Source organism: Lepidochelys kempii, chromosome 8, assembly GCF_965140285.1.
Source record: "Lepidochelys kempii isolate rLepKem1 chromosome 8, rLepKem1.hap1, whole genome shotgun sequence".
In the NCBI taxonomy this organism is placed as follows: Eukaryota; Metazoa; Chordata; order Testudines; family Cheloniidae; genus Lepidochelys; species Lepidochelys kempii.
The window spans coordinates 49188490-49205748 of NC_136387.1; the positions used below are offsets into that span (position 1 = coordinate 49188490).

Genomic DNA, 17259 nt, shown 5'->3' on the forward strand with positions numbered 1-17259 from the left:
AGAGCAGATAAAGGCTCATAAAACAATACAAGGCCTAAAATTCCCTTGGCTTAAATTGTAATTTTCTTTTTCCATTTAGAAAACCCCCAAACGTTTTAGTTATGATTATAAAGTAGAGATGCTCCATATGAAAACATGTATTTAAACCCAGAGCATAAAGGATTAGCACTTGTGTTTTTAATTGGTGGTTATTCTGGGGATCTCTCTCCCAGTGCTTCCATGAAAGCCCTGGTCCCTGTGTTACTGCATTTTCCGAGGTTTATTTGACTAATTATTGTACTCAATCTTGGTGTTAAACATGGTTCATTTCATGCTCCCTCCTCCCCATCCTGTTTAAATGCTTATCTTTATAACCTGATTTATTAATTTGTACTAATTTGTCTGTTCCCAAATCTTTCCTCCTTATGATGTTACATGTTGTGTATTATGGTTTCATTGGTATTGATTCTTTCTGTTGGTCCTATATGTGATAGAATCCCAAGGGAACACTGATCTGTTTTCTCAGATGCCAGGAAGAGGTTTTTAAATCATGTAACAGACTTCAAATTGCCTTGGTTAGACCAAATTAAATTTGATCAAATGTATTTTTTGGCAAAATTCTCAATTTCAAGTTAACATTCAAATGCATATTGACACAAGGTTAGAAAAATTAAAATTGAGGGCTTACATGTTTGAGGAAAACTTAGTCTTCCCAGGTGAACAAGTGCATGTTTACATCTTTCAAAAGAAGGCAATCCAGGATACATGAAAGGCCTGGTGAAAAGTTACAATTTGATGAAATATCTTAGAAATTTTCAAATACCTAGAAAACAGGTTGCAACTTTTTTCAGACTGATAAAAACATATTCGTTTCACCTTTTCACAACTCAGAAATGTCCAGAAGAGTTTTACCCAAATTAAAATAAAATGCTGTTGAGATGCAGACCGAGCATAGAAAATTTTAGGCCACAATGTGGAGGTTGAAAGGTATGAGCATCTGCAAATTGAAGGTTGTAATAGAAACTGTTTTGCAAATAACTATAGTGGGTACTGCCTAGGCTTGTGAAAAGAAACACGTTCATGGAATGAAGTAGCTACATGTATAGTGCCAGTAAGGATGGAATGTTATTTTTGGGATTTCAGAGCTAAGTGGGAAATAGATTAGAACAAAAACTGTGTGTGTGTGTTATGGAACTAGCAAAATATGCATACATCAAACCAGATGATCCTTATTCCCTTATTATTTGTGACTCTATTCTTTATCTTGCCTCTGTTTTGTTGCTTTCACCCGTTGAATCAAGTCTGCTATTAAAATGTAGGATCATTAGGTGCTGTGGGTATTTTATTTTTCTGTAAAGTACCTAGCACTCTTTGGGTGCTAATATGGTGATAGGGTTACAATAATAAGATTCTGGTTGTTTCTGCTAAATTGTGCCACTGCAGAGTTATACCCGACTTTCATTTAAGAATTTAAAATTTTAGAAAAATGTAATTGAAGGAATGGGATGGAATGGATCTGCTGTGGGATTTAGCTTCAACACTCACTCAGTCTTTAAATAAGATTAGGTTGGAATGCAAAGCGCTTTTCCATCCTTAGTTTTCATATGCAAATTCTCCTGAAAAACACCCAGGGTATGAGTAGTGAGCCAGAGGGGAAGGACCTCAACCAGCTTGAAGAACAGCTGCTGCAGGCCCCTGCCTGCTAGTTTATCTGAGGACTTTCTTTGTGGGGACCTTCTGCTACTATTAACCCAGCAGAGTCCACTGTCTAGGTGGTGGCACCAGGAGCCATCCTCTACAGCAGTGGTGCTCAACCTTTCCAGACTACTGTACCCCTTTCAGGAATCTGATTTGTCAAGTCTCAAGTTTCACCTCACTTAAAAACTACTTGCTGACAAAATCAGACATAAAAATACAAAAGTGTCACAGCACCCTATTACTGAAAAATTGCTTACTTTCATATTTTTACCATATAATTATCAAATAAGGGAATATAAATATTGTACTTACATTTCAGTGTGATACTTGTGCCTGTTTTTTCATTTGTGAGCCTTGTCTGAAGCCAGAGCCTTGGGTGGCAGAGCTGAAGCCAAAGCCCTGATGCTCAAGGCTGAAGCACGTATCTTAGCTTCGTGGGGCCCCCGTAGTACGGGGCCCTGGGAAATTGTCCTGCTTCCAGCCCCTAACATCAGCCCCACACTTACGACCCCTTTAAACCTGTCCTGCAACCCCCCTGAAATTCACAACCCACAGGTTGAGAAACTGATCTAGATGTGTTGAGTACCCCTTGCAAGACCTCTGCATACCACCAGGGGTATGTGTACCCCTGGTTGAGAACCACTGCTCTACAGGGCCTTCTGCTGTTGTGGTAGAAGGGATGCTTCCACCTTGAGACCTCTGTGCGGTTAGGTGGGGCTGGGGCATTGCTGGTCATGTGCTGACCCCAGCATGTTCAGATGTAGAGATAGGTTTGGGCATACTGTATAAGTATAAATTGGGTATACTGTATAAGTTCTCCCAAAGAGAGAACAGGTAGGCTGTCCACTGCCCTAGGAGATGATTCTTGTGTGGATGGTCTTCGCTACTACCACCACCTCAGATTGGGAGGGGATTTGGAGATGTGCCTGAAGTCCCAGATTGCCTTAATCCAGGCTTGCATTAATGAGAGGTAGGAGGAAATGGATTAAATCTAAAACACGCTTGCCCAAATTCAGCTTTAGTGTAACTCCACTGATGTTATGTCAGAGATGAATTTCGCCTGTTCAGTATTTGAACTTTTGAGGAATTGTTTAGTCTTTCCAGGATTTTTTGAAAAGTATAGCATTAAACAGCTGATCAGAAAAGTAACAGTTTGAAAATTAAAAATAGATGAAATAAAATAAGCTCCTCCAACGTGCCAAACACTACAGCATATGCTGAAAGAGGATACATGCGTTTGCAAGAAATTAACATTTCCGTCTTGAGAATTGGTGCACTGATTGTTTTGGAGATAAAAACTTCTTGCTTGTTAATTGCTACCTGTCATTTAATGTTACTGTAAACGGGTGGACTGATATGACAGAAAAATTGCATAGATGTAGTCTGTAGGAGATTTTTCCTAAAAGAAGTCATAACAAGATAAGCAGAAAACAAACAAACAAATGGAAGATAGGGGACTATCTTCTCATTTATTTAATAAGTCACAGTTTGTAGGGCATCCTTAGAATGAGGTTTATTTTTCTGAGCTGAACTTCTGTCATAACCAGCTGAATTCTCAAAAAGATGTGGATAATAGCTTCTGATGTGTACATAGATAATGGCCATACTTAGTAGTCTTTAACCAGAAATATTTATAGCAACTCTAATTTTTTATTGTTTTTGTTATGTCTTCCCAGGCCATAATCATAAGGTCTTGGCATCTCTGATAATATCCTGTATTTGTTCTTTGACCTATTAAATAACAGCTGCTGAAGTGTAGCCAAGATAATAAATGCACTTTGTAAGAAATTAAAGATGTAAATCCACCAGTAGCCATGAGAAACCTAGTCCTTTCCAAATGCCAAACGGTGTATATGATAAAAATAAGCGGATAAGCAAAGCTTTGTGGTTTTGTTTTTTTTTAAAGCCATTTCTACAGCCAAACAGATGGCAGAGGGTCATCTGGCAATAGAGAAAATAAAAAGCATACATATTTATTTTCTACAGTAAAATGGACAAAAAGGAATATTAATAGTTTAAACTATTTCCCAGATAGACACTCAGATACCTGAAGAGTTGCTAATTGTAAAGGTACAGAGTTTTGCTTGACTGCATGGTTATTTTATAATATAAACTGAACTATCGAGAAGTGCTATCTGTGCAGTAAAATTAATGTACTTGAGTATTTATGTAACAAATCAGTTATGATCCTGTGCATGCAGTGCTCGAACATGCTTGGAAGTTGGAAATATATGATGGTAATGGAGTACAGTATTCTGCTCTCTTGACTATCACTGTATATTATTATCTGTGTGCTCTTGCTGCTGGTAGTGAAGAATTGCTTATTGTCTTTCATGTGCATGTGAAAGTTTACAATCTTATCTCTTTGTTGGATTTATCTACACGTTAAAAGGCTCAGAATTAAGTAGGCCTTTATGTTTACTTACAAAGAAAATTTTTTTGCTTTGGTTTCTGTAAATTACCTAACAAATAAAAAGAAATTGTAGTTAAATGTGCAGGTGTGGGAAGCTCACTCGAAAGTACAGCATGTATCTTATGGAATTATTGCTTCAGAATTGATGAACTTCATCACCCCATTTCAGACTGTTTAAACTTTGGTGTATTTTGGGGGCATAGTTATTTGTTTGGTTTTATCACAATAGTATTCCATTCTTTTTTCTTTTCTTCCCTTCTTACCAGTTGCCTGGTTGGTGGTTGTTTCACTTTCAGTTTAAATTAAATTATAAAGTCGGCGGGCGGGGCGGGGTAGGGACTTGGTTTTCTTACTTGTCTGTTCATAGCAATGGCACTATATAAATAATTACCAAACACATCTTAAACTACTTTCTCGTGGGTATAGATACCTCGCTAACTAGTTCATGCTCACTGTGTGTGTAACTTGTGTTTGAGACCAAAGAATCAGTTCAAACACTGACCTTCTGCTGCATTTTTGGAAATTGCCGTGATAGATCAAAGCAATGGTCCATCTAGTTCAGTGTCTTGTCTTTGACAGTGGACAGTATCTGATGTTTTTAGAAGAAGTTCTGAAATCTCTATAATTGAAAATTACAAAATATACTTATGGGAGAAACTTCACCCTTTCATTAGGTGATTAGTGGGTGGGATTTTATTCTGCGAAATGTGATGGTTGATGTGTCGTACATGATTAACCCATCTAATGTAATTGCACGTGATAGCAGTGATGCTGTTATCATTATGTAATCCTTTTTAAATTCTACTAGGCCCTTTCTCTCAATTTTTGAAGTGAATTCCACAGGTGAATTATGTCTTAATTTTTTAAAAACATATGTCCCAGCCATGCATGAATCTTTTCCATCTTCTACGCAGGGAGTTGGGACTAGGTTGAGAAGCAGTGGACAAGAAGTCTAATAGAGAAGTGCTAAATTATTTTTAAAAATACTTTTTAATTAATTTTCACTCATTAATAGATTTACTTGTAAATCCTTAGGAAAATTAATTCAGTACTCAAAGGAAGTGCTGTAATTTGGTGGGTTTCAGAGTAGCAGCCATGTTAGTCTGTATTTGCAAAAAGAAAAGGAGTACTTGTGGCACCTTAGAGACTAACAAATTTAATTTGGTGGAAACACTGTATACTCTTCATAAGTAACAAAGAGGTTGAATCCCTGCTTTACAAGCAAAACTCAACTCAGCTTTAACTATGGAGCTGTAACTAGTGCCTCTATAACAATAATATTAAAATATTATCAGTGCCTCTTTGTATGATACCCAATGTATTTTATTTGCTTTTTTAAACTGTAACTGTACATTGAGCAGATGCTTTAAATGAACTTCCATATGGCTATGCCTTTTTCCTTAATAGTTAGTTAATTTTGAGCTCACCTATGTGTATGAATAGAGAAACTGTTCTGTGCACTACAGATTGTTGCACTTGCTGACAATGAATTTAATTTATCAATGTGTTCTCCATTGACTAGCTTGGCTCCCTTTTCAGTTCTTCACTTTTCTAGTCTTGATTAAACCTCTCTAATGTTGACCTTTCGGGTAATGAGCAAATTTTGATTTTGGGAATTCAGCAAATTTTGTCACCAATCCTGATATGAGTTCTTGTGGCAGTTTTGTTAGTAACCTGAGAAGTAGTTGCAAATATGAGCAATGAAACAAATATTTATGGTTTGAATTAGTCATGACTGTACTTTTGAGAAAAACACACATACTCAGAAAACTTTCCGTGTATTTCTCATACTGAATGTTTTTGTCTCCTCATATAGGAGAGGTAAACACTTAATTTGTTTTCTCAGGCACAATAACCTTGCTGTGCGACCAAAAGGACTGTCTACACTGGTGAAGAGTGGCGTTCCAGAGGCACTAAGGGCAGAGGTTTGGCAGTTGCTAGCAGGATGCCATGACAACCAGGCCATGTTGGACAAATACAGAATTCTCATCACAAAGGTAAAAATTATTTATGCTTTTGTTTTCTAGAATAAACTATGTAGAACCTCAGTTTTGTGTAGCTGAAAAGTGACAAGTGTGCAGAATTGTTTTAAAAAAAAAAAAGTAATTTGAATGGTGATGAACACACTTTACCCCCTGCTGTGGGTAGCTGCTGGATGGCATTAATTAACAATAGAATCCAGTGACCTATATCCATAGTAATGTTTGACATTTAACTTTCTGCTTGCCTTGATAACAACCACTGCATAGTCTTATTTTTAAAATGTTGGGTCTTATTTAAGATTTATTGTTTGTTACACAGCAATTGGAGGCTGATGCTATTTTAATTTTTGCTCTTTATTGAAAGAATATGATCTTGGCAAAGGCTTTTTTATATAAGAATATTAAAAAGTATATTTAAGTATGAAGAGACTTGGCTCCTCTTCTCATCACCTGGTTTCCAGTGCATAGCATCATTAGTAATCTGGAGCAGTGGTTCTGCAAACTTTCCATTCTGTGGACCACTCTGTGAGTGGAATATCCTCTCTTGGATCACCTCTTGTCACCACATCGCAATGCCTCTGGTGCTTGGGTGTCCTAATAGTTTTTGCAGATCATCAGGAAAGGCTTCCCAGACTACTGATGCCCATGGACCAGAGTTTGAGAATCATTAGCATAAAGTTACAAAGCTTCTGTGCATTTTCAGACTAGTCATCCTGTTTTATAAGATTTATCTATCTTATGTTTCTAAAACACATATTACTGTCGTTTTATCTGATTTAAAACAATAGCCACAAAGATGAGTGTGATGGAAGCAAGTAATGACTCCAGTTTTACGTTGTGGTTGTAAAATGTACTGGATTTATAGCCCCAGAGACTGAAATTTTCTGTCCACAGAAAACATACAGCATGGGCAATGGCAATGCAAACTTCTCACAATGTCCTCCCAGTATGACTCAGTCCTGACTACTATACTAGTAGTAATTAGTAGCATGCGTAGGGTGCCATCATTTTAGTGTCTGGTGCCCTCACAAGTCTTTAGAGAGATGGAACTCTATCTTATCCTGTTGTTGCTTGTACCTTTTAATCTGACCAGTCAGATGGGGTTTTAAGGTGAGAAAGTTGCTCCTGGAATTGAGAGAAGAGTTTGATCTTCATGGCCTATTTAGCCTTGCCAGCAGGAGTGTCAGTTGATACTGTTTTTTGTGATTTGGACACAGTTTTCTCTGGGAGCCATTTGGAGACCGCCATTTGGAGACCACCATTTTGTTGTGTGCCGCATCAAATCCATTCACCGTTATTCCTCCCCTCCATTCTAACATTGGGGAAGCTGTTTATTGCGGGCTAAAAAAGTTGATTACTTTTTTATATGACTCTGATCTTCAAACTGTTGCCTTACAGAAATATGTAGTTGCAATTTGTGGTTTTCGTGAACTAAAAGAAGATAAGGATTTCTAGGTGGCTTATATTTTTCAAGATTATTAAGGGACAATTGCATCTAACGTTCCATATGAAATTTTTGAAAACTCAGTTTTGCTGAATGGAAATCTTTTTCTCTGAAGGCATGAACTTTGCCCCATCAACTACAAATATACAAAAGCTGGTGATTTATATAATTTGGCATATGATGGATAAAATGGTTAGTGAAATGAGATGAAGTGTTTTTTTTTTTTCCCCCAGTGAAGATGTTATTTTCACTTTAAATGTTCTGCATTCTGCTTACATCTTTCACTGGCCCTCATGCCGGTCCTAGTGAGGTCTTATTCTGTAAGTGAGAACCTAAAGACCTTATGAGATCTAGCAGGTATTAACAAAGTCTATACAATTTGTGTTGTTTTAACATCCTGTGTTTCAAATTGTTCTGAGAGGGGCTTGTCATTCAAAGGCTTACGTTTAAAATTGGCTGTAGCATGCTTTTTGTTCGTCCTATGTGGTGTAACTGTGCGTGGGGTAGATGAATGGGAGGGGGAGAGAAAAATATAAAGACTTTCCCATTAGTGTTGCTTCCATTCTCAACGTGCTGGGTCGCAACCTGAGAAGTTGTACCCCTGATTATCTTGGCTAGCAAAGGTGAATGGAGAGCAATTCAGCTGTTAGTAGGAATTGTCAGTGATGCCTTTTTAGCATCTTTTAAAGAAGCAGTTGTTAAACTCTTGATACAGAGAATCTTAATTAGAGCAATGTCTACAACCTCTCTTTTTAAGGGAGGTTTATTGAGTAGGCTGTGGCAAAGCAGCTCAGATAATATCGAGAGTGTCAAGACATCTGGGGATCTTTATTTTAGGCCTTGTTATGGTAGGGAGGTTGAATTGTAGGACGATCATCTTTTGGTGACTGAAGATTAAGGGTACATGCTCATTCTGTTGGATCCATCTTCAGTCTTTGATCACAAGATACTGTTAACATGGACATTTGTGGACCCTAGCATGGATAGTTGAACCAGCCCCATTCTTTTTTCTCTGACAGTTTAAAAACATTTTGGCAATTGCTTATCTGTGGATGTCAAGGCTAATTCCCTACTCTGGCACTTTTGAGTACAGAAGGTGGGGGCCCGCAAGGCTCCTAAAAATTAATACTGGCCGCTCCAGGCTTGTATTAAACTCCCATTTCTGACCTTGGATTGGTATATGCTGCCACCACCCAAGTGCAGAACCCCTTTGAGAGCCCAGGAAGGTGCACTTGGAAATTCCTTCCCGTGAGGTACCCTCAAGCCCTTTCACCCCCCATCCAGGGAAGAGTTGAGAAAGAGGAGGGGGGTGGGGAAGAAAAGGAAATCAGTTGTTGTCACCAGCTAATTAAACAACATGTGCACAAATCTCTTAAGACACAAAAATCCAATTCTATTCTAAAAAAAAGTAAATGTTATTAATAAAAAAAAAAGGAAAAAATACATCTGGGAACTCAGGCTATTGCTAGATCTTAAAAGAGCAACTGCAAGGATTAAGCATCAAGAATAGCTTTCCTGAGGTCCAGCTTAAAGGTTACAAGCAAAACAAAAGCACCTGGGCTTAGCACAGAGGAATCCACAAGCTGTAACGAAATAAAAGGGATAAACCTAATCACGTCTTCCTAGACATTTCCTGATCTATTTACATATCTGGGGTTTTAAATGAGTAGTTTCTAGGTATAATACTGATGATTTTTTCGTACCTGGCCCAAGCTTCTTACAGCATAACTGCTGTCCTGTCCGCCTCTCCCCAGGAGAGCAACAGACAGACAGACAAAAGGGGAGTCTTGTTTTAATTTTAAAAAGTTCTATCCTTCCATTGGCTCTTTTGGCCAGGTGCCCACTCACTTCCTTTTACCTATGCATAGCAGTGAGAGCAATTAGAGAACAGCTACTAAGAGGGATTTTATAACTGCTGGCTGTGTGTCCATAAAAGGGAACTGCCCTCCCGCCCCTTCATTTATCATAGTGGACACTCTCACGTGCAGTACTCCAGGATTCTGTTCTGTCATGCCTCCTGCTCAACATGTATCTGAGGCTGTTAAGGGAGATAGTTAAGTGGTATGAGTTAGAGTGCCTTTAGTGTACATATGATACCTAGCACTAAGGTCTTCCTATATCAGATCCAGACTGCACAGTCTATCAGCTTTTCCAGTCTCTGGTCAAGATAGAGGCTTTAATGAGAGCTACTTGGCAGAGGCTCAATTTAGGGAAGACAGAAGTAATGTTGACAGACAGGGAAGAACAGTGAGAGGGAAAACAAAGGTGGCATGAAGTTCTTTGAATGAAGGAATTGGTTTGCCTTTTTGTTGCTACAGTTCACAGTGTGGGTTCCTCTTGGTTTCTTGTGTGCTGGATTTGCAGATAAGAGTGGTGACTCACAGACTTTAAGGCCAGAAGGGACCATCGTGATCATCTAGTCTGACCACCTGCACATCACAGGCCACAGAACCTCACCCAACCACTCCTATTATAGACCCCTAACCTCTGGCTGGGTTACTGAGCTCCTCAAATCATGGTTTAAAGACTTCAAGTTACTGAGAATCCACCATTTACTCTAGTTCGAACCAGCAAGTGACTTGTGCTCCATGCTGCAGGGGAAGGTGAAAACCCCTCAGGGTCTCTGACAATCTGACCCAGGGGAAAATTCCTTCCAACTCCAGATATGGCAATCAGTTAGACCCTGAACACGTGGGGGAGACTCACCAGCCAGACACCTGGGCAAGAATTCACTGTAGTAACTCAGAGCCCTCCCTGTATAGTGTCCCATCTCTGGCCATTTAAATTGTTTGGTAATAGCAGTGACAGATGGGCCACATGCCTTTGTAGGCAATCCCATCATACTATCCCCTCAATAAACTTCTCAAGCTTATCTACAGAAGAGGATAGAAACGTCAAATCTATCCTATCTTAAGTATACACCATGCTTTATTGTTTCTCCACTTTCTAGACACAGAAACATTCAACTTCCTGTGAATGATTCTAGATAATGTAGTCCAACAGGAAATTGCTTGTATTAAGTAGTATTGTAATTAGAAATACCACAAGAGAGCACTCAAAACACTGTGTGCACATATCGGTATTTTGTAACAGTGACTGCCAGATTTCCCTGAATCGAAGGAAAGAATTGTGGGAGTAAAAGAAGGAAGACGGACATTGAATTATAAGGGGACAAAGTCCAGAATTACACACCTCCCCCAACACAGGCAATCCAAGAAGGTCCAGACCGGACTGGTGCAACATAAGTAAAATACAGGATGTTGGCACCTTGGATGCTGGTCCAGGCTCAAAGCCACTGGTTCAATAAGAGCTACACACAAAATGAATGCAGGTGCACCAGCTGTTAAGTGTAAGTGCCTTCCACTATTCCAATGGTTTTGGCCAGCACACGGCATTGCAATACATCACAGACCCACTCTAAGAACAAATATGCGTGATAGAAATCTGATACACGCCTGTAATGCTGGCAGACCAAGAGGGGGAAAAAAGCACATTTCATACCACCCAAGAAGCTCAGCACAACTTCTGCAATTCACTCACAGAGAGTACTTTTTTCTAGCTGTACTTTGTTAGAAGGTTGTGACTTTTTCATTTTGAATGTAGACTGTGCGATACTACTGCATGCCTTTGTAACTTCCAGATTGGATTGCTACTGTGCAGTCTGCCACATTGTGACTAGCTTTTAAATGGGTGGAAAGGGGTGGGGTGCATGGAAGTAGCCTTTCTATATACCTGCAGAATGGAACAGCCTTTGCACATGCCACTGTGTATCAAGAAGCTTGCATTTTGTTTCTGGGCGTGACCTGCTGAATGCTGGCTGCTGTGTAGACCGCTTCTTTGCTTGCATGATACTGCAACACTTAAGGTCAGCTGTGGTAGTTGAGCTAACAGCCTTCACGTTTAAATGGAAGTGGGCTGGTGGCATGGTGTTTCCAGTTAGGGACCCACAACAATAGATCTTGGCCCACGCCCTTTAGTTTCATAAGGTTTGGATCTTTATCTTAATGGCAGATTGTAAAGATTACCTGTTTTCTCATGCTTTTCTTGGGGTTGAGTGTTTGTAGTTTGCATTGAGGGATGTTTGCCTTTACTTTACTGGACTTTGAAGGGGTTCTTTATTGTCAATGATTGTTTTGTTTTTTTAAATCTTTATGTGCGTGAAGAACTTTGGACTTTTATTACAAATTGAAATAAATATCTGATGGCCGGCTAGCTTGGGCAGTGTTGTACAATAAATCCAGGTTCAACTCTTCTGTTCACCACAGCGTATTTTTAAATTGCTGGGTTGAATGTCATTTCACTTTGTATGTTAAGATCATTTTGCCTTATGTATACCTTCTTCTAATATTGTATATAGTTTGTTGTTTCTCTGCATGTAGTTATTGCTCATATAATACTTTTTCTGTTTTCTATGAAAATCTCTTTAAGCTGTTACAAAACCTAGGAACATAGGAATTGCTATAGTGAACCAGATAAAAGGTCCATCTGTTCTGATGTCTTGTCTCTTGTGATGGCTGTTACCAGATATCCTCTTAATGGACAATTATGGAATAATCTGCCAATAGGGAAAGTTTTTCCCTAAACCCTGTCAATTCAGGGTTGGTTTATATTTTGAAGAATTTTCTTTGGTATTTAAAAAAAATGTTAATTTAATCTTGGATAATAAAACTCAGTATTTTATCCATATAAATGTCTGCTCCTCTTCTGAATCTTACTAAGGTCTTTGCTGCAATAAATTTTTGTGATAATAAATTCCATAGATTGTTCGGTTTCAAAATTTAAATTTCCTGTCTTAATTTCATTGTGTTCTTTTGCCCTTGTATTATGAAAAGAAGGTAAATAGGAATGCACACCTTATTTTTTTCTGTACCCGTGAATGCCTCTATTGCCTCTTCTCTTACTTGTTTCCTTTCTGAACTAGTCACCCTCTTTTTAGCCTTTCATTGATGGGAGGTCTCTACATTCTCTGATTTTCATTGCTCTTCACTTGACCTTTCCTATTTGTGGATATTTGCGAACCCTGTATAAGTATTCAATGCTTAGGTTCATTTCTGGAAACTCGATGTCTTGTTGGGTTTCTTGCCCTCTTGGTAGCATAGTCTCTAAAAGTACGAATCTTTACAGTAGAAGACTTGGATGCAAACGAGTAAATAAATTATCTTTAATTAAATGTTTGCAAATATGGATTTAGGGACCTAACTTGAGGCACAAAGTAGGACAACTTTGGCTTTAGTCCCTAAGCAGGAATGAGGAAATGACACTTAGGGTCTCTAATACTGAATGTATAATATCTAGTCATCATTGCTTATGACTATCTCAAGTAGCGAAGAGAGTAATGTTAGTGTCTGGAGGCTTTGAAAATACTCCAGCACTGACCTGACATAACCCACAGTGAGGATCTAGCTGCTTGACTTCATGGAAAATTACTGCTTGTAGGCAGGCAGCAGGAAATACATCATATGTGGACCATAAGATGAATTAAATTGTGGTAGATACTAAAAATAAATGTAATTCTAATTTGGAATTTTAATAATGTACAAACTTCTTGAAAACGTCATGATTTGACAAACAGTAATGCAAAAAATACTTCTAATTGTCTAACTCATGTACTGTCAAGTAACTTCATAATTAATGTTTCCACATTTCAGCGTACAGTTCAGTGACAACATAAAATGGATATTTAATTTTAATTTTTAACGATGCAAGCACATCAAAATAGCATTTTAAATACATTTTGTTTTCCCTTTTGTGAATGTTAGAGTCTGTGTTTTGTGTGGGGTTGGGGTTTTTTAAACTCAGCACAGGAAAGAAAGATTTCTCCCCTTATTAGAAAGATGATTTATGACATACCTTGTCCTCCAAGAGCCATGTCCGTTGTTCTCGACACAACATTGAGAGAAGCAACTTGCAGAAGCAGGCAAGCTAAATGAAGCCACCTGCTATGATGGACAAATGGCATGTAAGGTAGGGAAACTGAAGCAGGAAAGCATTTCTGATGAGAGAGAAAAGGAATGGGTGGTAGTGTCAGGCTGTCTGCAGTGGCTCACAAATGTGAGTGCCAACTTAGGGCAGACTGTTACAAACCAGGGCACAAACCCCAAACTAGTGTGTTCCATAATTAGATTTCACCCACCAAGTATGAACTCTTCAAGCACTGTAAGCATTGTACTCTTCAAGCACTGTAAGCCTCAACATGGAGTCATGAACAGCCCCCTTGGGTATTCCAGTCTATCTTGCCACCCAGGCAAGCCTGCCTTTGTGATAGATGATCCCTTACACCAAAAATCACAATAATATTCAGGTTTCAGAGTAGCAGCTGTGTTAGTCTGTATTCGCAAAAAGAAAAGGAGTACTTGTGGCACCTCAGAGACTAACAAATTTATTTGAGCATAAGCTTTCATGAGCTACAGCTCACCTCATCGGATGTAGCTCACGAAAGCTTATGCTCAAATAAATTTGTTAGTCTCTAAGGTGCAACAATATTCAGGTTACTCCCAGTCTGAAAGGACCAGTCACGTACACCCCAGGTCAATTGTATCTTAGATCTCTCACCAAAGACAACACTTGACACATAGGTATCAATCACATTATAAAGTTTATCAGGTTTTGTTTACAGTTCATAAGCCCTGTTTCCTACCCACAACATCCTATCCATAAATCAATTTGCAAATCTTTTAAATGAAAGACTCAATATAAATGTGAATTATTATTTAAAGAGGCAAAAATGGCCTATCACTTAGAAATAATAAAGGCACCTCACTGCAGAGGACTTGCCGAACTTGAAAACGAATAAAATCTTTCCTATCCTAGATGCATCTCATTAATGTTTCATGTTTCCTTAAATTTTGTGGCTTGATTCTTAAGAAAAAAACAAACTTATAATAGAACAAGGCAAACTATTATTAGTGTTGCCAGAATTGAATCAGCTCGAGAATTATTGTTCTTTCAAGTTCTCTGTGATTACTTAATGGGATGCTGTCAGTTTAAAATCACATTTCTCTGTTTGGTAAGGTGCTAGATAAAATATTAAGTATGTTTCTTAACTGCATACACAGGAACAAACGATCAAGGACAGGCAATTAGCAGACAATATTAAAAGAGAATTGAAAGTGATTTATTTAGTATGCTGAGAACAAGAACAAAATTGTCATTGTAAGATGTGTTTGGGGTTATATGGGGTGATAAATTTGGATGTGAATGCAATACAAATTTCCTTAAATGGACTGAGATTTGTATGAAGAACCTCAGGCAAGAGTTAACGGCTGTATTTCTGTAAGAACTGACTTGTATAGGGGAACCAGACAAGTCTGTCCATGCTTGTCATTATTATTGGCTATGGAAATAGAAGCATTTGCCCAGAAAATTAGATATAATCAACTAATTAAATGAATGGAAGTGGGAAAAAATCAGCCAAAATTAGCTCTGTTTGCTCACTGTGTAATGCATGTATCTGGGCCAAGAAGGTAATTGCAGGCCATTCAGTTGGAGAACAACCTTTCCGGAGATTCTTCTGGGTTTCAAAATATGGGAAGTTTGATTCTGGGGTTAAATTACAAAATCAGGAGAACAAATCTCTTCAAAAAACAAATTGAAATGGATACAGGGAAGCAATTGCCATCCAGTGAGGGGCCAGTTGAATGAAGGCACTATAAATGCCAGTGTTGAGACAGATCAGGGGAGTTATGGAAACGTGGAATAAATATACTATTTCTTGGCTGGATAGAATCTCATTGATTAAAAAGAATAAACTAGGTAATATATTCATTCTGTTTCCAGCTGTTGTCATATTATTGTGATATCAGATACAAGTTTCCTAATTTTTTTCATACTATCTCAGTTTAAATGGGAAAAGAAAAGACCCAGAGTTAAGGCTTCAGGTCTTTATAGATCCTTTAAATAAGGAGGTTTTATGGTCTCTAATGTAAAATTAAACTTGCAAGTATGTCCTCTGAAAAAAAATTGCTTGCAGCAAAATAGGGTTGCCAACTTTCTAATTGCACAAAACCGAACACCCTTCCCCTGCCCCTTCCCCAAGGCCCCGTCCCTTCTCGGAGGCCCCACTCCCTCCAGCTCCTCTCCCTCCGTCGCTCGCTCTCCTCCACCCTCACTCACTTTCACTTGGCTGGGGCAGGGGGTTGTGACGTGAGAGGGGGTGAGGGCTTCAGCTGTGGGTGTGGGCTCTGGGGTGAGGCCAGAAATGAGGGTTCAGGGTGTAGGAGGGGGTTCCTGGCTGGGACAGGGGGTTAGGGTGTAGGAGGGGGGTGAGGGCTCCCGCTAGGGGTACAGACTCTGAGATGGGGCTGAGGGGCTTGGGGTATAGGAGCAGGCTCAGGGCTGGGGCAGGGGATGCGGGGTTGGGGTGCAGGAGGGGGCTCAGTGGGTTGGGGTGTGGGAGAGGGTTTGGGGTGCGGGCTTCAGGATGGAGTTTGTGTGTGGGGGCGGGGCTCGGGGCTGGGTCCCTTTACCAGTAGTCTCTGGTCCAAAATTAAAGAACAAATTGAACTAATAAGTAGATTTTGCATTCCAAACCACCCAGGGTTTAGGTAAGAATCAGGGTAAGAATTTTCCCATTATGTCTTATTTTCTTCTATTCTGGTCAACCCTGGGGTTTTAAAAAGTACTTAGTTTGAGCTCCTCTTCTAGAGGAGCACATTCTTCCACAGAGCTGAACTAAATTTTATGCTAACAGAGTTTTAATACAGCTATTTCTATGCATTTTCCTGTTAATTCTGTGCACAAGTTGAGTAGAAAAGCTTGAAGTAAAAGATCAACCTTCAAATAACCCATGTAAACCTGTTAAGAACATGTGCAAGCATTTATTTTTTCAACATTTGAAATTCTAATAACTATATTTGTACAGTGGGAAAAACTTTGCTACATATTTAATATACTTTGCTTTTAATACACCTAGTTAATCTTCATTTTTCTAAGTTAACTAATGCAGCTGGAAGATAGAAGATGAAGGAAATTGGAAGTGAGCCAAAGCTTATTTAAATGTGAGTAAATCCAGTATACCTTGAAGTCCTTTGAAAGCTTTATAATTTCTGTTTCTATTAGGAAGCCCCCATGTTAATTTCTGACTGCAAAAGTAGCCTTAAAATGTTTATTGTAGATTTGAGGATTATTTCTAACATGGAAAGACGCCATTGATTTGGATAGAAAATAGATCAAGCTTGTTATTTCTAGCAGCAACAGAGGATATTAAGTGAGAACCAAGAGGGAGAAGCATCTTTTATCCCAATGCACAATGCAGGCTTACATTGTTAAATGTTCTGGGACTAATTAAACAATAAAGGACTCTAATTAAAAAGGGGATTGCATACCAGCTGCCTGTGCAGGCTGTTTTAAAGAAGGAAACTAGAAAAGAATATTTGCGTAGCAACTTTCTGGCAAATTTCTCCTGTACAGGACATTTCATCTGTTTGTCCTAACTGAGGGTGGGTGAGTTTATGCTTCCATTTAGAGTAGAGCACCTTCTATTCCTCCTGTTGAGTGACCTGGGAAGCATCACTTGACATTAAACTTGCTGATTAGTGGTCTACTTCTAATATTAACCTGTATGAGAGCACCAGTAGGAGGCAAGATTTTGTTCATTTTCAAGTCCAGCAACTTCTCGATAATGAGTTTTTGCAGTGAAGTGCTATTATTATTTCTAAATAGACTACTTTCTCTTCTTCTAATAAGACAAGTATTTACCGCAAAGACCTTTACAAACTGATTTATGGCTAGGGGATGTAGGTTAA

General features: G+C 38.8%; 1 protein-coding gene across 8 annotated transcripts in view; it reads left to right on the plus strand.

Moving 5' to 3' along the window:
- RABGAP1L (RAB GTPase activating protein 1 like) overlaps positions 1-17259 on the plus strand; it is a 530390-nt gene that overhangs the window by 156235 nt on the left and 356896 nt on the right. For all 8 annotated transcript variants that reach the window (XM_073356445.2, XM_073356440.2, XM_073356444.2 and 5 more), the window contains one exon: positions 5937-6087. In XM_073356445.2, the coding sequence (XP_073212546.1) occupies positions 5937-6087 (151 nt within the window). The remainder of the gene's footprint in view (positions 1-5936; positions 6088-17259) is intronic.